Source organism: Notolepis coatsorum (assembly GCF_963971535.1).
Source record: "Notolepis coatsorum genome assembly, chromosome: 7".
Lineage (NCBI taxonomy): Eukaryota > Metazoa > Chordata > Actinopteri > Aulopiformes > Paralepididae > Notolepis > Notolepis coatsorum.
Window position 1 is genome coordinate 72,341,384 of NC_140171.1, and position 19,543 is coordinate 72,360,926.

The window sequence follows — 19,543 nt, forward strand, 5'->3', positions numbered from 1 at the left end:
TAACACTATTCAGCCTCCACTACTAGCCGAGAAGCTGTCAGCAATGGGGCGGGTGGAGGACGACTTGGTGGCCTGGATCTTCAACTACCTCACTGGCAGACCACAGTCTGTCAAACTGCAGGGGTGCCATTCGGATGTGCTGATCTGCAACACTGGCGCCCCCCAGGGAACTGTATTGGCACCCTTTTTATTCACCCTGTACACCTCAGACTTCCGCTTCAGCTCCGGGAACTGCCATCTCCAAAAGTTTTCTGATGACTCCTTCGTTGGATAAATCACCAACGACAACGACACAATTGGAGGGGGGCTTCCCACTCTCCAAGGCATTTACAACAAGCGGTGCATGGGCAAGGCTAAGAGAATAATCAAAGACTCCAGCAACCCAAACAACTGCCTCTTTGAACTACTGCGGTCAGGCAAGCGATACCGGAGTCTCATGGCAAGCACAGAGAGTCTCAGAAGGAGCTTCTATCCCCAGGCCATCAGGATGCTCAATGAACAATAAGCAACCATCAACACACCCACAGCGCACATACATTCACTTAAATAAACAACACACTGTAGCACCCATTTAGACACACTTTACACTTTATATTTATATTATATTATTGGTAAGGAAATTGCACATCATTTTCATTCCTTATTGCACCTCACCACTACAAGGTGGCACCACAAGCTAAACCTCATAATTTTGTACCAGCTGTACATACTGTATATATACTTATTATACGTATTTTATACTATCTTGTTATTATCTAGCACACTCTCAGGAGCACACAAAGAAACATTTCATGCAAAGTATTCTGTATTCTGTATGACAACTAATAAAGAAACTTGAACTTGAAACTTGAGGAGGAGTACAGAGCTGTGGTGGAGAGCTTCACAGAGTGGAGCAACGAAAACCACCTACAGCTCAATATCAGCAAGACGAAGAAGATGGTGGTAGACCATCGGCGGAGCAGGAGGAAGCCCCCAACTCCCATCATCATCCAGGGGGTGGAGGTGGGAAATGGTGGATAACTACAAATTCCTGGGTGTTCTCATGAACAAAAAACTGGACTGGATGGACAACACTGAGGCCCTCTACAGGAAGGGACAGAGCAGACTGTTCTACCTGAGATGGCTCAGGTCTTGTAATGTCTGCAGCAAACTGCTGCAGATGTTCTACCAGTCTGTGGTGGCTGGTGCCCTCTTCTTCGCTGTGGTATGCTGGGGGGGAAACACCAACACACACAAAATAAATAAACTGGTCAAAAAAGCAAGCTCTGTGGTAGGAGCGGACCTGGACAGTCTGGAGGTGGTGGCAGAGGGGAGGACGAGGAGGAAGCTGTATGCTATCCTTGAGAACCCCTGCCACCCCCTCAGTGATGAGCTGACCGCAATGCGGTCCACGTTTAGCCACTGACTTATTCCCCCCCCCCCCCCCCCCCCCCGACATACCACAAAGCGCTTCGGGCAGTCCTTGTGGCAATCAGGCTCCACAACCAGGCAGGGCCAGGACGGGCTAACTGCCGTGGACTGGAGGAGCTGGGTTGTGGACTGTAACCAATTCATTTAATTATTTAACATCACGATTGGACTAGTTTATTTTTCTTTTCTTCCATTCACCACTTTTAGCTCTATTTTAGCTCTTGTTTTTAACACATACTAAATAAGTGTATGTTATGTATTAACTGTTTCCATTAACTGTTTTTAAATTGCTGTTATGCTGTGATGGACAGAATCTCCCCTCAGGGATAAATAAAGGTTTTCAATTCAATTAAAAGAAATTGACATCAACACAATTTATCATTTTGGCTCTGCTCACCACAATGGATTTGAAATTAAACAATCAAGATGTGCTTGAAGTGCAGACTTTCAGCTTTAATTTGAGGATATTTACATCCAAATAAGGTGAACAGTGTAGGAATTACAACTATTTCTACCCTTATAAGTGACCAAAAGTAATTGGACAATTGGCTGATTAGCTGTTCCATGGCCAGGTGTGTTATTCCCTCATTATTTAATTTACAAGGAGCAGATAAAAGGTATAGAGTTCATTTCAAGTGTTGTATTATTTGCATTTGCAAATTGCATTTGCATTTGGTTGCTGTCAGTGTCAACTCTCATTATGAGGTCCAAATCAGTGAAGCAAGCCATCATTAGGCTGAACAAACCCATCAGATAGTAAAAAACATTTAGGTGAGGCCAAATCAACGGTTTGGTACATTCTTAAAAAAGAAAGAAAAGTGAGCTCCGCAACGCAAAAGAACGGAAGACCACGGAAAACAACTGTGGTGGATGACAAAATTATTCTTTCCCTGGTGAAGAAAAAACCCTACACAACAGTTGGGCAGATCAAGAACACTCTCCAGAAGGTAGGAATATCTGTGTCAAAGTCAACAATCAAGAAAAGACTTGGCAGAGCATCACCAAGGACGGAGCCCAAGGTCTGGTGATGTCTATGGGTTCCAGACTTCAGGCTTCATTGACTGCAAAGTATTTGCAACCAAGTGACAATTAAGCAATAATACACGAGAACCAGTGGGATATCATGAATATTGCCACGGCTGTGATGCGCCCGCAGCCACGAGAGCAAAGCTTGAGTGGCGTAGGCATCACAGCAGTGGCAAAATTCATGATATCCCACTGGTTCTCGTGTATATTGCTTTTATACAGCAAGTTGCACCATCAGGAAAGATATAGAATGAATACAGACAATTCTAGGGTATTTTATATTGATTTCAGTGAACTTGGGATCCTAAAGATGTCTCGTTGCTATGGAATTTCAAATGGAGTAAGCTATCAACCAGCTTGGCAATGCAAACAAATGACGTATTAGTCTAATTTAATGTACCCGTTAACTATAAACGAGTGGATAGATATACGACGGTATTCATAAAAACAGCATTATTAGACATGCCAATCCAATGAAAGTCCACAATTAAACCACCAAGTCGACCGCCTGGGCATTGAACTGCCCCAACTCCCGGAACTGTCCGAGGTGCTGATTACTTTTTCCGACTTTCACTTGCATTAGACTCCTCTATATCTCTCGTTTATAGTTAACGAGTACGTTAAATCAAACGCAACGTTGTCCGCGGAGTAGGTCATGTTGACAGTTTCCGTTTGATGAATAGCAGTTGAAACTTTCTACAACATTCTAAAGCCAGCGCAGTGGTATATTCATGGTGATTTAACCATGAGTGTATCATGAATATACACACGGTTTAGAACGCTCTCGACCAATCACAATGTGTGGTCGGACCTACTGTTTGTATAATTTGATTTATAATCGTTAGTTTGTCCAATTACTAACAACATTTAGTTTGTTATTTTTTGTTATTACAAATTTGTGTGTTTATGGTTGTTCGAGATAAATAAAGATCAAATCAAATCAATTACTTTTGGTCACTTAAAAAAAAGGGGCACATGTATAAACTGTAATTTCTACACTGTTCATGTGATGTGGATGTAAATGACCTCAAATAAAAGCTGCAAGTCTGGACTTACAGCACATCTTGGTCGTTTCATTTAAAGTCCATTGTGATGGTGTACAGAGCCAAATGTTTGAAAATGTTGCCAATGTCCAAATATTTATGGACCTGACTGTAGACATGATTGTTTACAGCTAAACAAAAAAACATGATGTAGTGTGTACTTACTCTTAACTCCCCCACCCCCAATCACTTCTGAATATGGATTTAGTCTCATCTTAGTGTGAAATACCGACAACAAATATAAATAAATAAATAAATAAATAAATAAATAAATAAATAAATACAGTATGTAAACTATGAACTATTTGAATAATTTCAGACATAACATAAAATGCTTCCAGATATTGATGATCCGCCACTCCATCTCAGCACATTGCTCCGTCAATTGACCCTAATGTCTGGCAACAACTCACTACACAGGACTAGTGGTGACTGCACTCTATCCACGACAACATACAGCTGCCCTCAAGGCCAGTGACACACTGCTCAGGAGACATCATCTCCTCTGTGATCTTTGACACAACACAGACACAGCCGTTAGTCAACGGGTGTCGTCAGAACCCGACAGCCGACACGTCAGTCCTCATTATGGAAGAGCCGCAAGTCTGCAAGATCTGGGAAGGCAAGAACCTTTTGAATGTCGAGCACTAGTAATCGCAGCCGCCACAGTAATCACTCACCATATATCGACAGTCTCTTCGTGAGGCATAGACAATAGACATTGTTAGCACCATTTAATAGGTGCTATAATTGGCCTCTGTACAAATGCCCAAATAGACCAAGTATCTACTTAACTGTAGGTGTCTTAGGAATAAATATTTATAATAACATTCCCACTAAGGTATAAAGGTACTTGTTGACATGTGATCACAAGCAGCATGGTGAGGCTGGTGAAAATGAAGTCAGGTTTTTATTGGAGACATTACCCCTACAGCAGTTGGGACTGAATGCTCTTGTAAATGTGTTGATGTTTTAGGGAAAACACTGTTCATAATCTCCCATAGCAGGTGTTGAACTGGTTTGAGATCTAGTGACAGACAGCCATGGTTTATACTTTGTATAATTTTCATGCTTTTACAATGGGGGACTGTATAAAATACGGCCACCTCCCACAATGCAAAGCATCTATCATCCTCTTTGGCTGCCTGTTAGCATTAGAGCTAACACTTGCTACCAAACATCGGAGCTCCTACATCAGCTACCAAATGCTACAGCTGATGGCATGCTAGTTGCTCATGTCTCATCTTTATTTTCTGGACTGGTGGTTAGACGTTGGAGCTCAAGCAGAACAAACACATACGCTTCCAATAATGGTGACTGTACTGTTCCCATGTGCAAGAGTTCGTTTGGACAGTCTGCCATCTCCGTTAAAGGGGCAAACTTATGGAACGCCTACTCTGGCTTAAAACTGGAGTCCAATGCCAACGTCTTCAACAGAGGACTCAAAGTATGGCTGAAATCAAAGCAGCAGTGCTCACATATGTAGACGCGGACTGGTTTTGATCATGGACTCATATTCTGGTAACTATTTGTTCTGATTTGTGATTTAAATTCTGTATTATACGGTTAATTTTATTTTTTAGAAAAGCCTCAATGGACTGGTGTTGAAAACTAGCACTCGTGCTATAAACACACAAACAACACATCTGGTCTGTCCACTGTGACCGGCCCATTGCGGCCCAATGTAGCTATGGTGTCCATTTTAAATAATTATTAATTCATTCATTAATTAATTCATTAATCAAATATAGTCTGTGGTGCAATGTGGTTAGCAAGATGGTCCTGGGTTCGAACCTGAAAGGGGGCCTTTCTGTATGGCGTTTTCATGTTCTCCTCATGCTTGAGTTTACACACCAAAAGACACGCAAGCTAGCTACACTCCTGCCATTGCCCTTGACCAAGGTACTGGAATTACAGCTGGAGTTGGTCCCCGGCCACAAGTGCCCACTGCTCAGAAGGGGTTAGGATGGGTCACATGCAGAGGAATCATTTCCCCGCAGGGATTCCTCCTGCTTTTTTCTATTTAATCTTCGGGATTTCAGCACCCAGTGTCAGATACAGAGAGCGCGGTCTATCTTGACTTTCACCCACAGGGATTAATGAAATACCACATACACTTTGGTAGCTAATGTTAACACAAACGCTAGCCAACAGCAAAAGAGGATGTGTTAAATAATGTGCAGTGTGAGGGTAGATTAGGAGGACAGAGTGACATCATTACTGGAGGAGGCAGCCATATTTAATACAGTCCCCCCTTTCATTGACCACATATGCCCTGTGTCACCCTGAAAGAGACAACTTCCATCAGAATAGAATCGATTCAACATATTCATCAAGACTGAGCTAGACCTTGAAGGGGTTGGGTGAACCAAAATCATGCTACAACACAACCGATGCACCAAAACCTGCATTCAATACACTAGCCACAGCCTGAGTGAGGTAGACCATAAGCAAATAATAGAGTAAAAACTGATAGTGCAGTCACTTATTTCCGCCACAAGATGGAGCAATTGAATGGGTAATGCTGACCAACTTTAACATGACACTACACGTTAAAACTCCAGTTTCTCCCAGGATATGATGGCATTGGCCATGTCCTCTACTCCATTGAGCCTCCTTGAACCTGCCTTACCTGCTGTACCTGCTGGGGGGTCGCTTAACGATCATCTCCGCATTTAAATTATCCTATTGACACAATTTTGGACAAATGTTTTGCTAGGAAAAAAGATCATAACTCGGCTCTTACCTTCTTCTTGTTGGGTGAGCTTTGGTGTGTGCAACCAGATTCCAGGTTGTTGTTGGGGGCAGCCACATTGTTCCTGAGAGAGGGAGATCGCAGTCCTTCCACCCCCATTGCTCCTTCCTCCTCCTCCTCCTCCCCCTCCTCTCTCCCGCTCTCCTCCGAGTGTTCAAAGTCATCACTGTCCTGGTCCATCTCCTCCTCGTCCTCCTCGTCCTCCTCATCCTCCTCGTCCCCCTCTTCGCCCCTTCCTCGCTGCTGCTCCTCCCCTCCCTCTGTCCTTTCCTCCTCCTCCTCCTCCTCTCCCTGCTGGCTGCCGCTGTTGTTGTTCTCTTCCTGCTCCTCGTCCTCCTCCTCTCCCGGCTGCTGCCCCCGCGGCCTCCGATGCTCCGCACCCCACATCCAGCGGGCTCCTTTTGCGCCTCCGTTCACCTCATTGGGCAGGCCCTCTTCTTCTTCTTCTTCCTCCTCCTCCTCCTCTCCTCCTCCTCCTCCTCCTCCTCCTCGCGGGCCGTTGCTGGCTCCCGACTCGCTGGGCGCCCATGGTTCAGCTCTCCCACCATCGCTGTCTGCCGCCTCAGGCTGGAAGAGTTAGACAAACACTTAGAACCTATGGAGGAACTGTTGCATTTGAGCAAAGATGGATAAATATTTGCTATGCGGTTATGGTAAAGTGAGACTAGGACTCGTTTTATCAGGGTGTGTGCGTGTGCATGTGCGTGTGTGTGTGTGTGTGTGTGTGTGTGTGTGTGTGTGTGTGTGTTGGGGAGTGGGGGGGGGGGGGGGGGGGGGTTGACTCTGCATGTTTGGCATAGAGAAGCATGTCACATCCATCTAATGCAGAAACATGGATCATACAACTCAATCATTTGTTGTCCAATGACCCCAGAAGTAATGGGTCTAAATCTAGGCCAATATCGTCCAGTATAAGTAACGGATCAGGACCCAGTTATTGACTTTCACTTAGGCTATAAGATCAGGTAGTAGTAGTAGTAGTAGAAGTAGTGTCTCTTTGTTTTGAGTGTAGTGAAACGGGGACGGGCCGCTTACCCTCCGCTGCTCTTCATCCTCTACCACCCGGTTCATGTGCTCGTCTTCGTCCCCCTCCTCGGCCGCCTGCTGGGGCGTCCGGGCCGCGGAGGAGGCGTTACCTCGCGCTGCCGGACCCCCCGGCCCCCGCCTCCGCCTGCTGCTGCTGCCCCCCGACAGCAGATCCTGGTTCATTTCCAAAAGCCAGCTTGCTACCTCCTGGACCTTCGCTAGGCTGTCTGAGGAGGAAAAGGGCTTGACATTCTGCAGAGGAAGAGAGAGGGGGGGGGGGGGGGGGGGCAGGGGGAAGGAGAGGGAGAGAGAAAATTATGTTATTATTTGTTTTGTTTTTCTGTCCGACTCTGCAATAGATTTTGGCATTCTTAATATTTTTTTTTTATGTTACAGGACTGGAGTTGAGACGCGAATAAAGGATGTTATTATTGGAGTTGTCCAGCTTTCATACCTATTACCTACTCATGATGCACACAGGATGACTCGTGCTCAACTGCTGACACATTCCAAAAAAGAAAGCAGGAATGACCCTCTCCATCTTTTATTCATGCCTCCGAAATAAAACAATGGATATTAGCATTTGTGCTAAGAGCTGCACAATCCCTTTTTCAGCAGTAGACAATAGAGAGAGGAGAGAGAAAAGTGATAGAGAAAGAGAGAGAGAGAGAGAGAGAGAGAGAGCGAGAGAGCGAGAGAGCGAGAGCGAGAGAGCGAGAGAGAGAGAGAGAGAAAGAGAGAGAGCGAAAGTGATAGAGAGAAATAGAGAGAGAGACTAGGGGTAGTGTGTTTGGCTACAGATCACACAGCATTGGATGCTCCGTACACAGACAGGGAGGCAGGCTAGCCTTGAGAGCTACTGGTGTTCCAAATTCTCACACCGCCAGTAAGCAAGAGAGACCCATCTGTCAAACATAAAAGCAAAACTTCCAATTGTTTATCTTCTCAAGTCCACTGTGTCGCTGTGCGTTCCACGAGCCGTGCACGGCAAAAACATGAACACATGGCAGTGAATCAAGTAGCTTGTTCCCCAGATAGCTTGCACATAATTACTTACGGAATTCAAGTACCATCTCAAAGAGTTATTACCTACAATGAGACGGTTTCTAGTTGTAAAAGGGTCAGTCACAGTGGTCCCCACTGACGCACTGACATATCTGTTGAAGCAACAGTACCGCTCTGGCGCAACCTGTCACGCGGTGCGGGTGTTTCTGTTAATATTCCAGATACCCAAAATGAACCCAATATATATTTAAGTTGTTACATGATAACATGATAATATTCCACTTACAATAACTTGGATAAGACCTTAATACTGGCTTCCTTGGATGCAAATCCGTTCTAGAGTATATGACTGGCGATATCACTGACTAACACAGTAACTCACTCACAGTTAGCCACTCTGCCCTTAGTAGTGGCTCACAGGAAATGTGATTCACATCTATGAAACCGTGCCTTTGTTCCATGGTCTGGTTCCATTGGTAATACTTAGAAAATTGTTTATTCATATAAATAGGAATATTTAAAACAAGGCATATGGTATAGGCTATCCCAAAACATGACCTAAACTGGAATATGGAATTAGTCCAAATGTTGTGTGCATTCATTCATAGTATTCTCATGACGTGTTTTGCCATACAACATGATCATTGGCTACGATTGTCATTTAATGATAATCAACTGCTACTTGATTACAATCAGCTTTTTTTGCGAGCAAGATGTCTGTGTAAACAAAAACCATAAACAGGGCACCACCCTGTACGTTTTTGCCCACTTTGGATTCTAATTTGTTTCACTGCAACTTTTCTGAGTCATGAACGGCACAAATGTTTATCGATATTCCCTATTGATTACGTAGTTAATTCATAAGTAGCTAACAACAGTTGACTGAGAAGAGTCACAAAGGGGAGGTCAGGAAACGTGCAGACAAAGGACCCTCTGACAGTCAAGTTGGACTGGAAGGGGAGGCCCTACTGTGGTATTTCCTAGTACTGCAGCAAATGACACAAGGGATACCTTCACGACACAAAGGATTGTGCCCGCAGGCTGCCAGCGTTCATGTTGAAGCAATGAACGCCATGCAAATACCGGCTGCATAATCAGCCTGTTTCATCTGAACAAACACACACACACACCACCAGGGCCGCCTGGGAGAAATGCGAGGCCCTGTGCGAGATTTAACGCGAGGCCCCCCCCCCCCCAAAAAGGTAAAAAAAAAAAAAAAAAAAAAAAAAAAAAAATTATATATATATATATATATTTTTTTTTTTTTTTTTTTTTTTTTTTAATACAGTCAACATATTCTTAAATAATAGCGCTGCCCGAGGCGGGGCATGATACAGTCAACATATAGCAAAAGAGAGAGCGAGAGAGAGCTCCCGTTCTACAGTCAATATACAGTGTACAGAGAGAGAGAGAGAGAGACACATTGGAAAGAAATTGAAATGCTATTTGGCCCTAAACAGAGAGTACACAGTGGCAGAATACCTGAGCACTGTGACTGAAGATCCTGGAGCACAGCCTAGCCATCGAGAAAGGCCGCCATAGGCAGACTGTGTGTGTTAGAAAGAGAGAGAGAGAGAGAGAGAACATGTGTGTTTGTCATGTGTGTGTGTGTTAGAGAGACTATAGCATGTATGAGAGATTCAAAAGGACAAAGATCAACAATCCAACAAGAAGAGCGTCTATACCAGAGAAACCAAAGCAGCAAGGAGCCAATGGCCGACATCAGCTAAATAGGCTAGCCAGGTACTGTGACACCAGGCCACGTGACACACAACGGCCCAACGCTACCCAAGCTACACAAACGACCATTCACACACAGCACATGTCGTATCTCCAAATGTTGTGAAGTAGCATATGTTTTGCCTGGAAAAAAACATCGTTATTAACAAAACATTCGGGAGGGGAAGGAAGGAAGAGTGGGGTAATGTCATGACATTTTACCTGCACGAGGAACACAGGTCTCCACGTTGACGAAAGGCCTCTCGCTGTCGGGACAAAGCCATGGCCAGAGCCTTGTCATGGTGCAGGCCCGACTACATCTTCTGTCAAAGATGATGTCGTAGTCAGAGTGCCAGGGCCTGCTATTCTCAAGGCTAACTGATAGCATCAAACGAACGTTCCCAGCTGACGCTAAACAGCTAACTGGCTAACAGTTAGCTCAATCAGGCACCTGGCTGCATGTAGTAGCCGCATAGCTTGCTTCTGCGTTAGCTAACAGCTAACAAGCTATGCGGCTACTGTCTACATACAGCCAGGTGCTCTCAGCAGGCACACACAGTTAGCTACTAGTAGTACTATATATTAGCTAGTGTCGACCAGTTTGGCTCCAGAAAGAGAGAAAGATAGGTCAGGACAGGTCCACGGCGGGTATTTAATCATAGGTTGACTCACATAACGCAGTATCAATGAATGCGGCGCGGCCGGCGCCAATGATGAAGTTGGAAGGAGACTTGGCCCACGGTGTAATTCTTCTTCTTCTTCTTCTTCGAGTACTTTCCGGCAGACTGGACACCTTTCGGCATATTGCTGCCTAACAGATTTATCTGCTCACAAGTTCTCTTCTCCTTCTTTTGAAAAGACATCCGCTCGCCTCGCTCATCTGAATAGCGCTGAATTATCTACCTCGTGTGTCTTCTTCTTCTATTTGGTATTACGGCGGTCGGCGGACGGGCCGGAAACACTATCCTAAAATCTGTAGAGCAGCAAATCCGCAGAAACCGGAAAACTGCAGTCTGCAGAGCCAGGAAGTCAGACACATTCTACAAACGTGTCTAATGTGAAATATATAAGCATATAAGCAAAACTAGATTTTAGGTCTGTGATGAAAAAGGGCCTCGCGGGAAGGGGGGCCTCGCAAAAAAATAAAAAAAAAATAAAAAAAAATAATAAAAAATAATAAAAAAAATAAATAAAAAATATTTTTTTTTTATTTTTTTTTTATTATTTTTTTGCGAGGCCCCCCTTCCCGCGAGGCCCTGTGCGACCGCACTGCTCGCACACCCCCTGAGGCGGCCCTGCACACCACAGGGTAATTATAACAGACAACACATGCATTCACTCGACCCATTCAACCAAACACGTCACAGAGCAAGAAAGACCAGGTTCACCTTGTGGAAAATAGCAGAGCCTGAGCCTGCATGATAACCCCCCTGTGAAGCCCACTGGATGCGACATTCTGTCACCAATTCCCACCGAGAGGTGACAGTATGAGGGACTGGCCTGCCTCCAGAGTGACAAAAGATAAACTTTACCCCAGCAGGAACAGACACAGGAGGAGCCGTTCAATGATTGTACGGTACGACAGCTCCTCATTTGACAAAGTGGATAATGTGCTTGTGTAGGGCACACACCGGGGGTAATGCTGCTGCAATAAATTATAGTGAGGCACTACTGCTACTGGTATCAGTCCAATACCAGGCTAAAAACAGGGTATTGTATCAGAGAATATCCCCAATATTACAATCAGATACCAAGGACCACATGTACACATGTCAGAAATCAAAGTGACTTAATTTGCTACATTTATGACATGTAGAAACATGTTAGATATCTCTAATAGAGAAACATGTCATTTTGACCAATGACCCCAAACTGCTGTTCTAAGTCTATATTATTAAACCTTTCCCACTGCCGAGTCCTAAACGTTCAGTATCGAGCAATACAAAATCCATTGCTTTTACTCAATTTAATTAGTTTATCATTTTTAAGAATTGTATTCTATTTTGTATTGATTGATACTGAACGTTTAAGACTCGGCAGTGGGGAAAGTGGCATCGGTGCATCATCCCTATAAGATGAACGGTTTGCTAGAGAGAGTATTCCGGGATATGGGCCTGGGTGTTGCGGTAAGGTAGCAAAAGAATCCATGAAATGAGCATGTCTTGTGTTTAGGAGAACAGGCTATATCCACTAGACACAAACAGTGGGATCCCTACTAGCAACGTCATGCGACACAAAAGGTAAACTAGTAGGCCTAGAACTTATGATAGAGAACAGTACATATAGCAGCCGCTGAAGAATGAAGTAGCATGATGGGCCTTAGTGACAGTGCAGTAAAGCAGATCCTTTGTGTGTTTGGGGAAGGAGAGTGTTTCAAGTTCAAGTTCTTTAATAGTTGTCATACAGAAGTACAGAATACTTTCATACAAAATGCTTCTTACTGTTACGCTCCAGAGACTGTGCTAGACAAGATAGTATCAAATAACATAATAACATAATATAGCATGAATTTAGAAGAAGAAAATGAGGTCACAGTTGTTCGGTATAGACATATGTACAATGTTCTGAGTTACCATATAATATACAATACACAACTATGCAGTGTACTAATGTACAGTACTATCTAGTGCAAAGCAGAAATGGGATGAGGTACAATTTTAGGTACAATTTACAGTAAGGTGTACGAGTTGTAGTGCAATCCTTCATCCATAAATATAAAGTGTGGGGAGTGGGTGCTACAGTGTGTTTGTTTAAAGTGGGTGTGTGCTATAAAGTGTGTGTAGTGGGTGCTACAGTGTGTTTGTTTAAAGTGAGTGTGTGCGTGTGGATGTGTGTGCTATGTGTGTTTGGTGGTTGTTGTTGTGTAGTGTTCATTCATTGTTCGTTTAGCAGCCTGATGGCCTGGGGATAGAAGCTACTTCTGAGTCTTTCTGTGCTCGCCTTGAGACTCCTGTATCGCTTGCCTGACGGCAGCAGTTCAAAGAGGCAGTTGTTCGGGTGGCTCGAGTCCTTAATAATTCTCTTAGCCTTCCCCTTGCAACGCTTGTAGTAAATGTTCTGGAGGGTGGGGAGCCCCCCTCCGATTGTGCGTTCGGCTGAACGTGTCACTCTTTGTAGTCTGCTTTGGTCTTTTGCAGTGCTATTCCCAAACCAGGAGGTGATGTTGCCGGTCAAGATGCTCTCTATTGTACATGAGTAGAAGTTCTTAAGGATCTTCTGGCTGACTTGGAACTTCCTTAGGCGCCTGAGGAAGTAGAGGCGTTGTCGTGCCTTCTTCACCACACTGTTAATGTGTATGGTCCATTTCAAGTCCTCGGATATGTGGGCTCCGAGGTACTTGAAGCTGTTGACTCTCTCAACCGGTGCCCCGTCGATGCTGAGGGGGCTGTAGTCCTTGCCCCCCGACCTCCTGAAGTCCACAATCATCTCCTTTGTTTTGCTGACGTTCAGGGAGAGGCTGTTTTCCTGGCACCATCCCGCCAGGACCTTGACCTCTTCCAGGTAGGCCCTCTCGTCGTTGGCAGAGATCAGGCCCACCACCACTGTGTCGTCAGCAAATTTGACGATTGTATTGCTACTCCGCTGAGCCACACAGTCGTGTGTGTACAGGGAGTAGAGGAGGGGACTCAGAACACAGCCCTGGGGGGCCCCTATGTTGAGGGTGATGGATGAGGAGGTGCAGTTGCCTGCTCTCACCACCTGGGGTCTGCCAGTCAGGAAGTCCAAGACCCACTGGCAGAGGTCATAGCCCAAGCCCAGGTCCCTGAGCTTGGCTATGAGTATGGAGGGGACTATGGTATTGAATGCCGAGCTGTAGTCGATGAATAGCATTCTCACATAGTTCCCCTGCCTCTTGTCCAGGTGTGATGCTGCTGTGTGCAGCACATGGGATATGGCGTCCTCCGTGGACCTGTTGGGGCGGTATGCAAATTGCAGGGGGTCCATGTTGATGGGGAGGGAGGAGCAGATGTAGCCCTTTACTAGCTTCTCAAAGCACTTCATGGCTATGGAGGTGAGAGCTACAGGGCGGTAGTCGTTGAGGCAAGCAGGCTTGGATTTTTTGGGTACAGGGATAATAGTGGACTTCTTCAGGCAGGTGGGGATGACAGCCTGTTCTAAGGACAGGTTAAATATGTCAGTGAATACTGGGGCCAGTTGGTCGGCACAGACTTTTAGGACGCGGCCGGGGATGCCGTCCGGACCTGCTGCCTTCCTGATATTCACTTTTTTAAAGGTCCGCCTCACCTCATGCTCTGTTACCCTGAACACTGCGCCTCCATCAGCAGCCGACCCCCCCCCCCCCATTGCCGAGGCTTGTGAGCCGGTGTTGTTATTACCAGCATCAAACCTCGCATAGAAGGTATTGAGGTCGTTTGCTAAGGAGATGTCACTGTTCAGTTTGAGGGAGGCGCCTTTGTAGTCTGTCATCGTTTTGAGCCCCTGCCACATAGCTCTAGAGTCAGCTTGTTCAAACTGGAGTTTCCAAATGACATCATCTTATAGGCAATTAAATACAAGCTGGACTTATTTCCCCTTCAAGGATTATACCAATCTCAAACCCTTCCCTCTTTTCTTGATCCTCCAATCACAACAGTTGCTTCCCTCAGACCAACTTTTGAGATATAATAATAATAACTACACAGTAAGTGTGTAGTCGTGAGAGGATTCTTTTTTCTTCAATTCAGTAGTGTGATGGACTTGCTTTATGTGATGGCACCCGTTCTGGCAAAAATAGCAGCAATCAAGCAGCAACACTTTGACGGGGCCAAAAGGGTTTTGGGCCAAAGCCATATGAGGTTTTATGCGAGTCACCGTGGACAGGATCCAAGCTGTGAGTGACAAGAGATTGTTTACTTTCAACAATAACTGATGGTCACTCCACTTTTCTCCTCACGTTTCACATCTCTGCTGCCCTGTCCTTCCTCCTTCCTCCCGACTGTCTCCGACATGACACAGCACTAGGGATGGGTACCTTTCACATTTGAACCGATACCGGTACCCAACGGTACCCTTTTTCTGTACTTTAGTCTCTAAAAATGTAATCTACCTACCTCAGTTGAAGAAAAAAAATCCAAACTTAATATTTTATAAATAAATAATGTATTATGTCAACAATAATTCAAAGGGTAAGTTAGACTAGTGATAAAGACAGCATGTTTCAAAGTGTAAGTTAGACTAGTGATAAAGACAGCATGTTTCAAAGTGTAAGTTAGACTAGTGATAAAGACAGCATGTTTCAAAGTGTAAGTTAGACTAGTGATAAAGACAGCATGTTTCAAAGTGTAAGTTAGGCTAGTGATAAAGACAGCATGTTTCAAAGTGTAAGTTAGACTAGTGATAAAGACAGCATGTTTCAAAGTGTAAGTTAGACTAGTGATAAAGACAGCAAGTTTCAAAGTGTAAGTTAGACTAGTGATAAAGACAGCATGTTTCAAAGTGTAAGTTAGGCTAGTGATAAAGACAGCATGTTTCAAAGTGTAAGTTAGACTAGTGATAAAGACAGCATGTTTCAAAGGGTAAGTTAGGCTAGTGATAAAGACAGAATGTTTCAAAGGGTAAGTTAGGCTAGTGATAAAGACAGCATGTTTCAAAGTGTAAGTTAGGCTAGTGATAAAGACAGCATGTTTCAAAGTGTAAGTTAGGCTGGTGATAAAGACAGCAGCCTCATAATGTGAAGTTAGCTACAATAAAATCAAGATGGAGTAGGGCTGGGCGATATGGCCTCTAAATGATATCGCGATATTTTTTGGCCATATCGCGATATTTTGACATTTCCTCTAAATCACTTAAAAATGCTTGATTTAACCCTTTGATGCATACAGTCACACCAATATGATGATTATAATAAGTCCCTGCAACATATGTTTGCATTATTAAACCATGAAGATGCTTTAAAAAATAATGTAATGAAAATGTACTAAGAGTAGTCTACTGACACACTAATAATTTTTTTTTACATCTAAGACTATTTATATAAAAACTCTTGGGTGCCTAAGACTTTTACACAGTACTGTTTTCTACCCACTTTAGCCAAACACACACACACATATATATATGTATATATATACACACCCTACTGTGAGAAAATAATAATCACACACAAAGGTATAATGGCTTATAGCAGACTTAATGATTTTAGAATATTTCAGATAATGAAATTAAATGTTTATATCATCAACTATCCAGTTAGTATTTATACTGTCTGTAAAGTTTGGCTACTTTAAATCATTGAATGTAGAGAGAGAGCGAGAGAGAGAGAGAGAGAGGGGGCAAGAATGAACAAGAGAGCCAGCCCCCCCCCCCCCCCCCCCCCCCCCCCTCGGGTTTTGTTCTAGGTTCGCGTTTTGATCGTCTAAGCTTCCGTAGGTGATGACATCACACTCGAATGTAAACAGGAAGAGATGGAGATGGAGACACACGGAGATGGAAATTGAATGATATACAGAAACGAATAACCAATAAATATGAAGTTATGTTTAAACTTCTGTTGTCAAGCGTTGTCAATATAACCCACCCCATTTCCTCACGAATGGAACTAGTCTTGTGGAGTCCGCTTTGACCGTTGTCCAGGGTTAGCAGCAGCTATCGCTAGTTAGCTTAGCATAATCCTAATGGATACCTTGGTTAGCAGCTACCATTAGCTCATTGCTTGTGCAATTAAATGACATGTTATTAAAGGTCCGCGCTGGTCTGTCTAATGAAATTACAACCGCAACATTATATCGCACTGTACAGCCCTGACTACACTAACGTTAGCCTATAGCTCCGCCGTCCCTTCTCGAGGAAAGCACTGCGAGTGTCTCTCGGCCGCGGGCGGCGCCATATAAACTAAATACTCGATGTTCGCGATATAGTACAGTACTACATCTCGGGTAGAACAATCCGCGATACATCGAGTATACTCAATATATCGCCCACCCCTAAGATGGAGGACTTCTATAAGGATATTAAAAAAAAACTAACCGATAGAGTACCGTGAGGAGAAACCAAAAGGTTGTACAGTAAGTACCATGTAATGTAATGGTTGACAACGATGGGAATAAGGCAGGTGCTGCTAAATGCACAGATACTAACACTTTTCTTTGACACAGCAAAGACGGCACTTCTCATTTGCTAAAACGTCAAGAGTACATGCCCAAAAAAAACAGGTAAAATGACCTTGTATGTTAGGATGGGGAAAGTCTCATCAAAAGCAAAAGATGCAGTTATGGAAAAATGTAGCAAGGTGTGTGCAAGAGATATGCAGGCCTTCAGAGCTTTCCAGTCACCAGTGTTCACAGGGTCGACATGGGAGCCGCATGTGGTGATGTTAAATAACTCCTTTCAGGGGCATCTGTATCCCAACATGGGGAGAAATGTGCTGCAATCAAAGCCAAGCTATTCAGAAGGCCATATTTGAGCCGGTGGCGCTGCAACGGATATGTGGACAGATGATTATCGCAAAGTGAGCTATAGAATAATAACTACATCAATAAAAACTGGGAATTCCACAGCCGAGTGATCTGTACATGTGCTTACCCAAATGTGCCGAAAACAGGAGCGAACATAAAGAACAAAATCATCAAACAACTGAAAGATTTCGGCCTGACACAGTTGGATAGATGTTACGTCAGAGAACAAATCTATTCATAAAATGGATCACCATTCAATGTTATTGAAAACTCCTGTCTGTGACTGATAAGTACTTACTTACATTACTTCTAGGGATGGGTACCGAATTAGATACTTTTAAGGGTACCGACCGAATCACGTCGCTACTACCGAGTACCGATTCACGTGAGATCCGCCGGTGCCACATTTCGGTACTCTTAACACTATGGTCGCCGAAAACAAGTTTTCACGTCATTCCGAGCCATGCTCATTCTGCCGAAGACGCCGTAACTCGTCTTTGATGTCAATATTTCAAAAATCTGTCATCGAAATCATATTTCCTTTCCGGAGCCCTGAGACACAGTGCTGATCTCCTCTCAACTCTCTAGCGGTTCAAGAGCGCCATCTGGTGGCCGATCGGCAGATCGCCAACCGGATATTAACCTTTGAACCGGTAGTACTCATCCAAATGTGGTCCGGCCAATCGCTATAGCTCCCGCGACTCCATCTTGAAAAACTGGATAATAGATTGCTCGCCCTAACTCTGTAAACAACGTTATTTGGACGTATATACTATTATACAACCTGGAAATGGATCGGGCATTTCTACATCCCATAATAGAAAAAAATCTGTTCCACGCTCATCTGCCAGCGGCGCGAGGAAGCCACGGTAAGATTCAGCGTTATTTTCTAACGTATTCTATACTAACTGATCTGATGAACATATGACCCACTCTGGATGAATCATCTAACGCTGCCCACGGAATTATAAACGATCCCCCGCCCATCCGGTCAACATCAGATGATGCGTAGAAACTTCTAGAAGTACGTCCAGTTGAAACTTTTTATCTGGCACAGATTCCTACCAAACTGTATTTGATCATCAATATAATGCATTTAGGGCTATAAATCACGTTCTGAAGAAAGCTGCAGAAAACGATAAAAACATACTTGTACTTTAGACCATATTTTAGTATGAATATGTGAATGAAAAAGTTTAACGTTGCTACACCCTGAACAATACATATAGGACATTGAATGGGCCATAATAATGGCAATGTAGCAATAGAATTTAAAAAGTTATAGCCCTGCAAAGAAGGGGAACTTCTCCATAGACAAATAGAGCTGGCAGAGGATGGTATATTAAGAATTTAACCCATGGCGATTAAAGTGTTAAAAAATAAAAATTATTTACCTACTTTAAAAAAAAAATTACGACGTCAATGTTTTGTTTACCGCGAAACTAAACCTATGAAGTGTGCCGCACGTTCACGTCAACACGCACAATATACTGTACACTTACCTAGGATTTGACTTGATTCAACAACAAAGCAGTCGGGGAAATGGCAAGCCAAAAACAGTTGCAAGTGTTGTTACACTTTACAACACTTGCTGCAATATTATATAGTATAATAAATTATTTGAAGTTTGGATTTAATTTGTTTGCAACTGAGGTAGGTAGATAACATTTTTAGAGACTAACGTACCGAAAAAAGGTACCGTTGGGATTCATAAAAGAACAAACTTGAAATCTATTTAGCTACAAACTACACCCCATGCATGAACTCCGTTTCAATTAAATGAGAGGAGTTTGCATAGCTCGTCACTATATTTTTTTGTAAACTAGGGCTGGGGGGGGGGGGGGGGGGTAACTATATTAAATCTTAATTGAAACGATTCTTAAAATTCCAAGATCTATGTTTTAATCTTAAAAAAAGAAAAGAAAATAATCTAAACCCGTTTCTAGGAGATTTTCACTAAATGCTCAGTTTGAATTAGTCTTGAATCGGGTAATCGGTGCAGATACCCAGCCCTATATTGGCTTATTAATGAGCCAACATCATGATTTTTTGTTTTGGATATTCTAAACTTAATTAATTGAGCTTCCTGTGTCACTTCCCACGTGTGTTTTCACAACAAAACCTAGCTTGGAGACCAGACAGACTAGTTGGGGATTCCTCCTGGTGAA

The 19,543-nt window shown here is 43.7% G+C and overlaps 1 protein-coding gene across 1 annotated transcript in view; it reads right to left on the reverse strand.

Annotated features, from left to right (window-relative positions):
• The window catches only part of fbxw7 (F-box and WD repeat domain containing 7), a 467,095-nt gene that overhangs the window by 222,567 nt on the left and 224,985 nt on the right, over positions 1 to 19,543 (reverse strand). The window contains exons 3-4 of the mRNA XM_084319103.1: positions 7,270 to 7,512; positions 6,226 to 6,801 (exon numbers count right to left, since the gene is read on the reverse strand). Of these exons, the coding sequence (XP_084175229.1) occupies positions 6,226 to 6,801; positions 7,270 to 7,443 (750 nt within the window). The 5' untranslated portion in view covers positions 7,444 to 7,512. The remainder of the gene's footprint in view (positions 1 to 6,225; positions 6,802 to 7,269; positions 7,513 to 19,543) is intronic.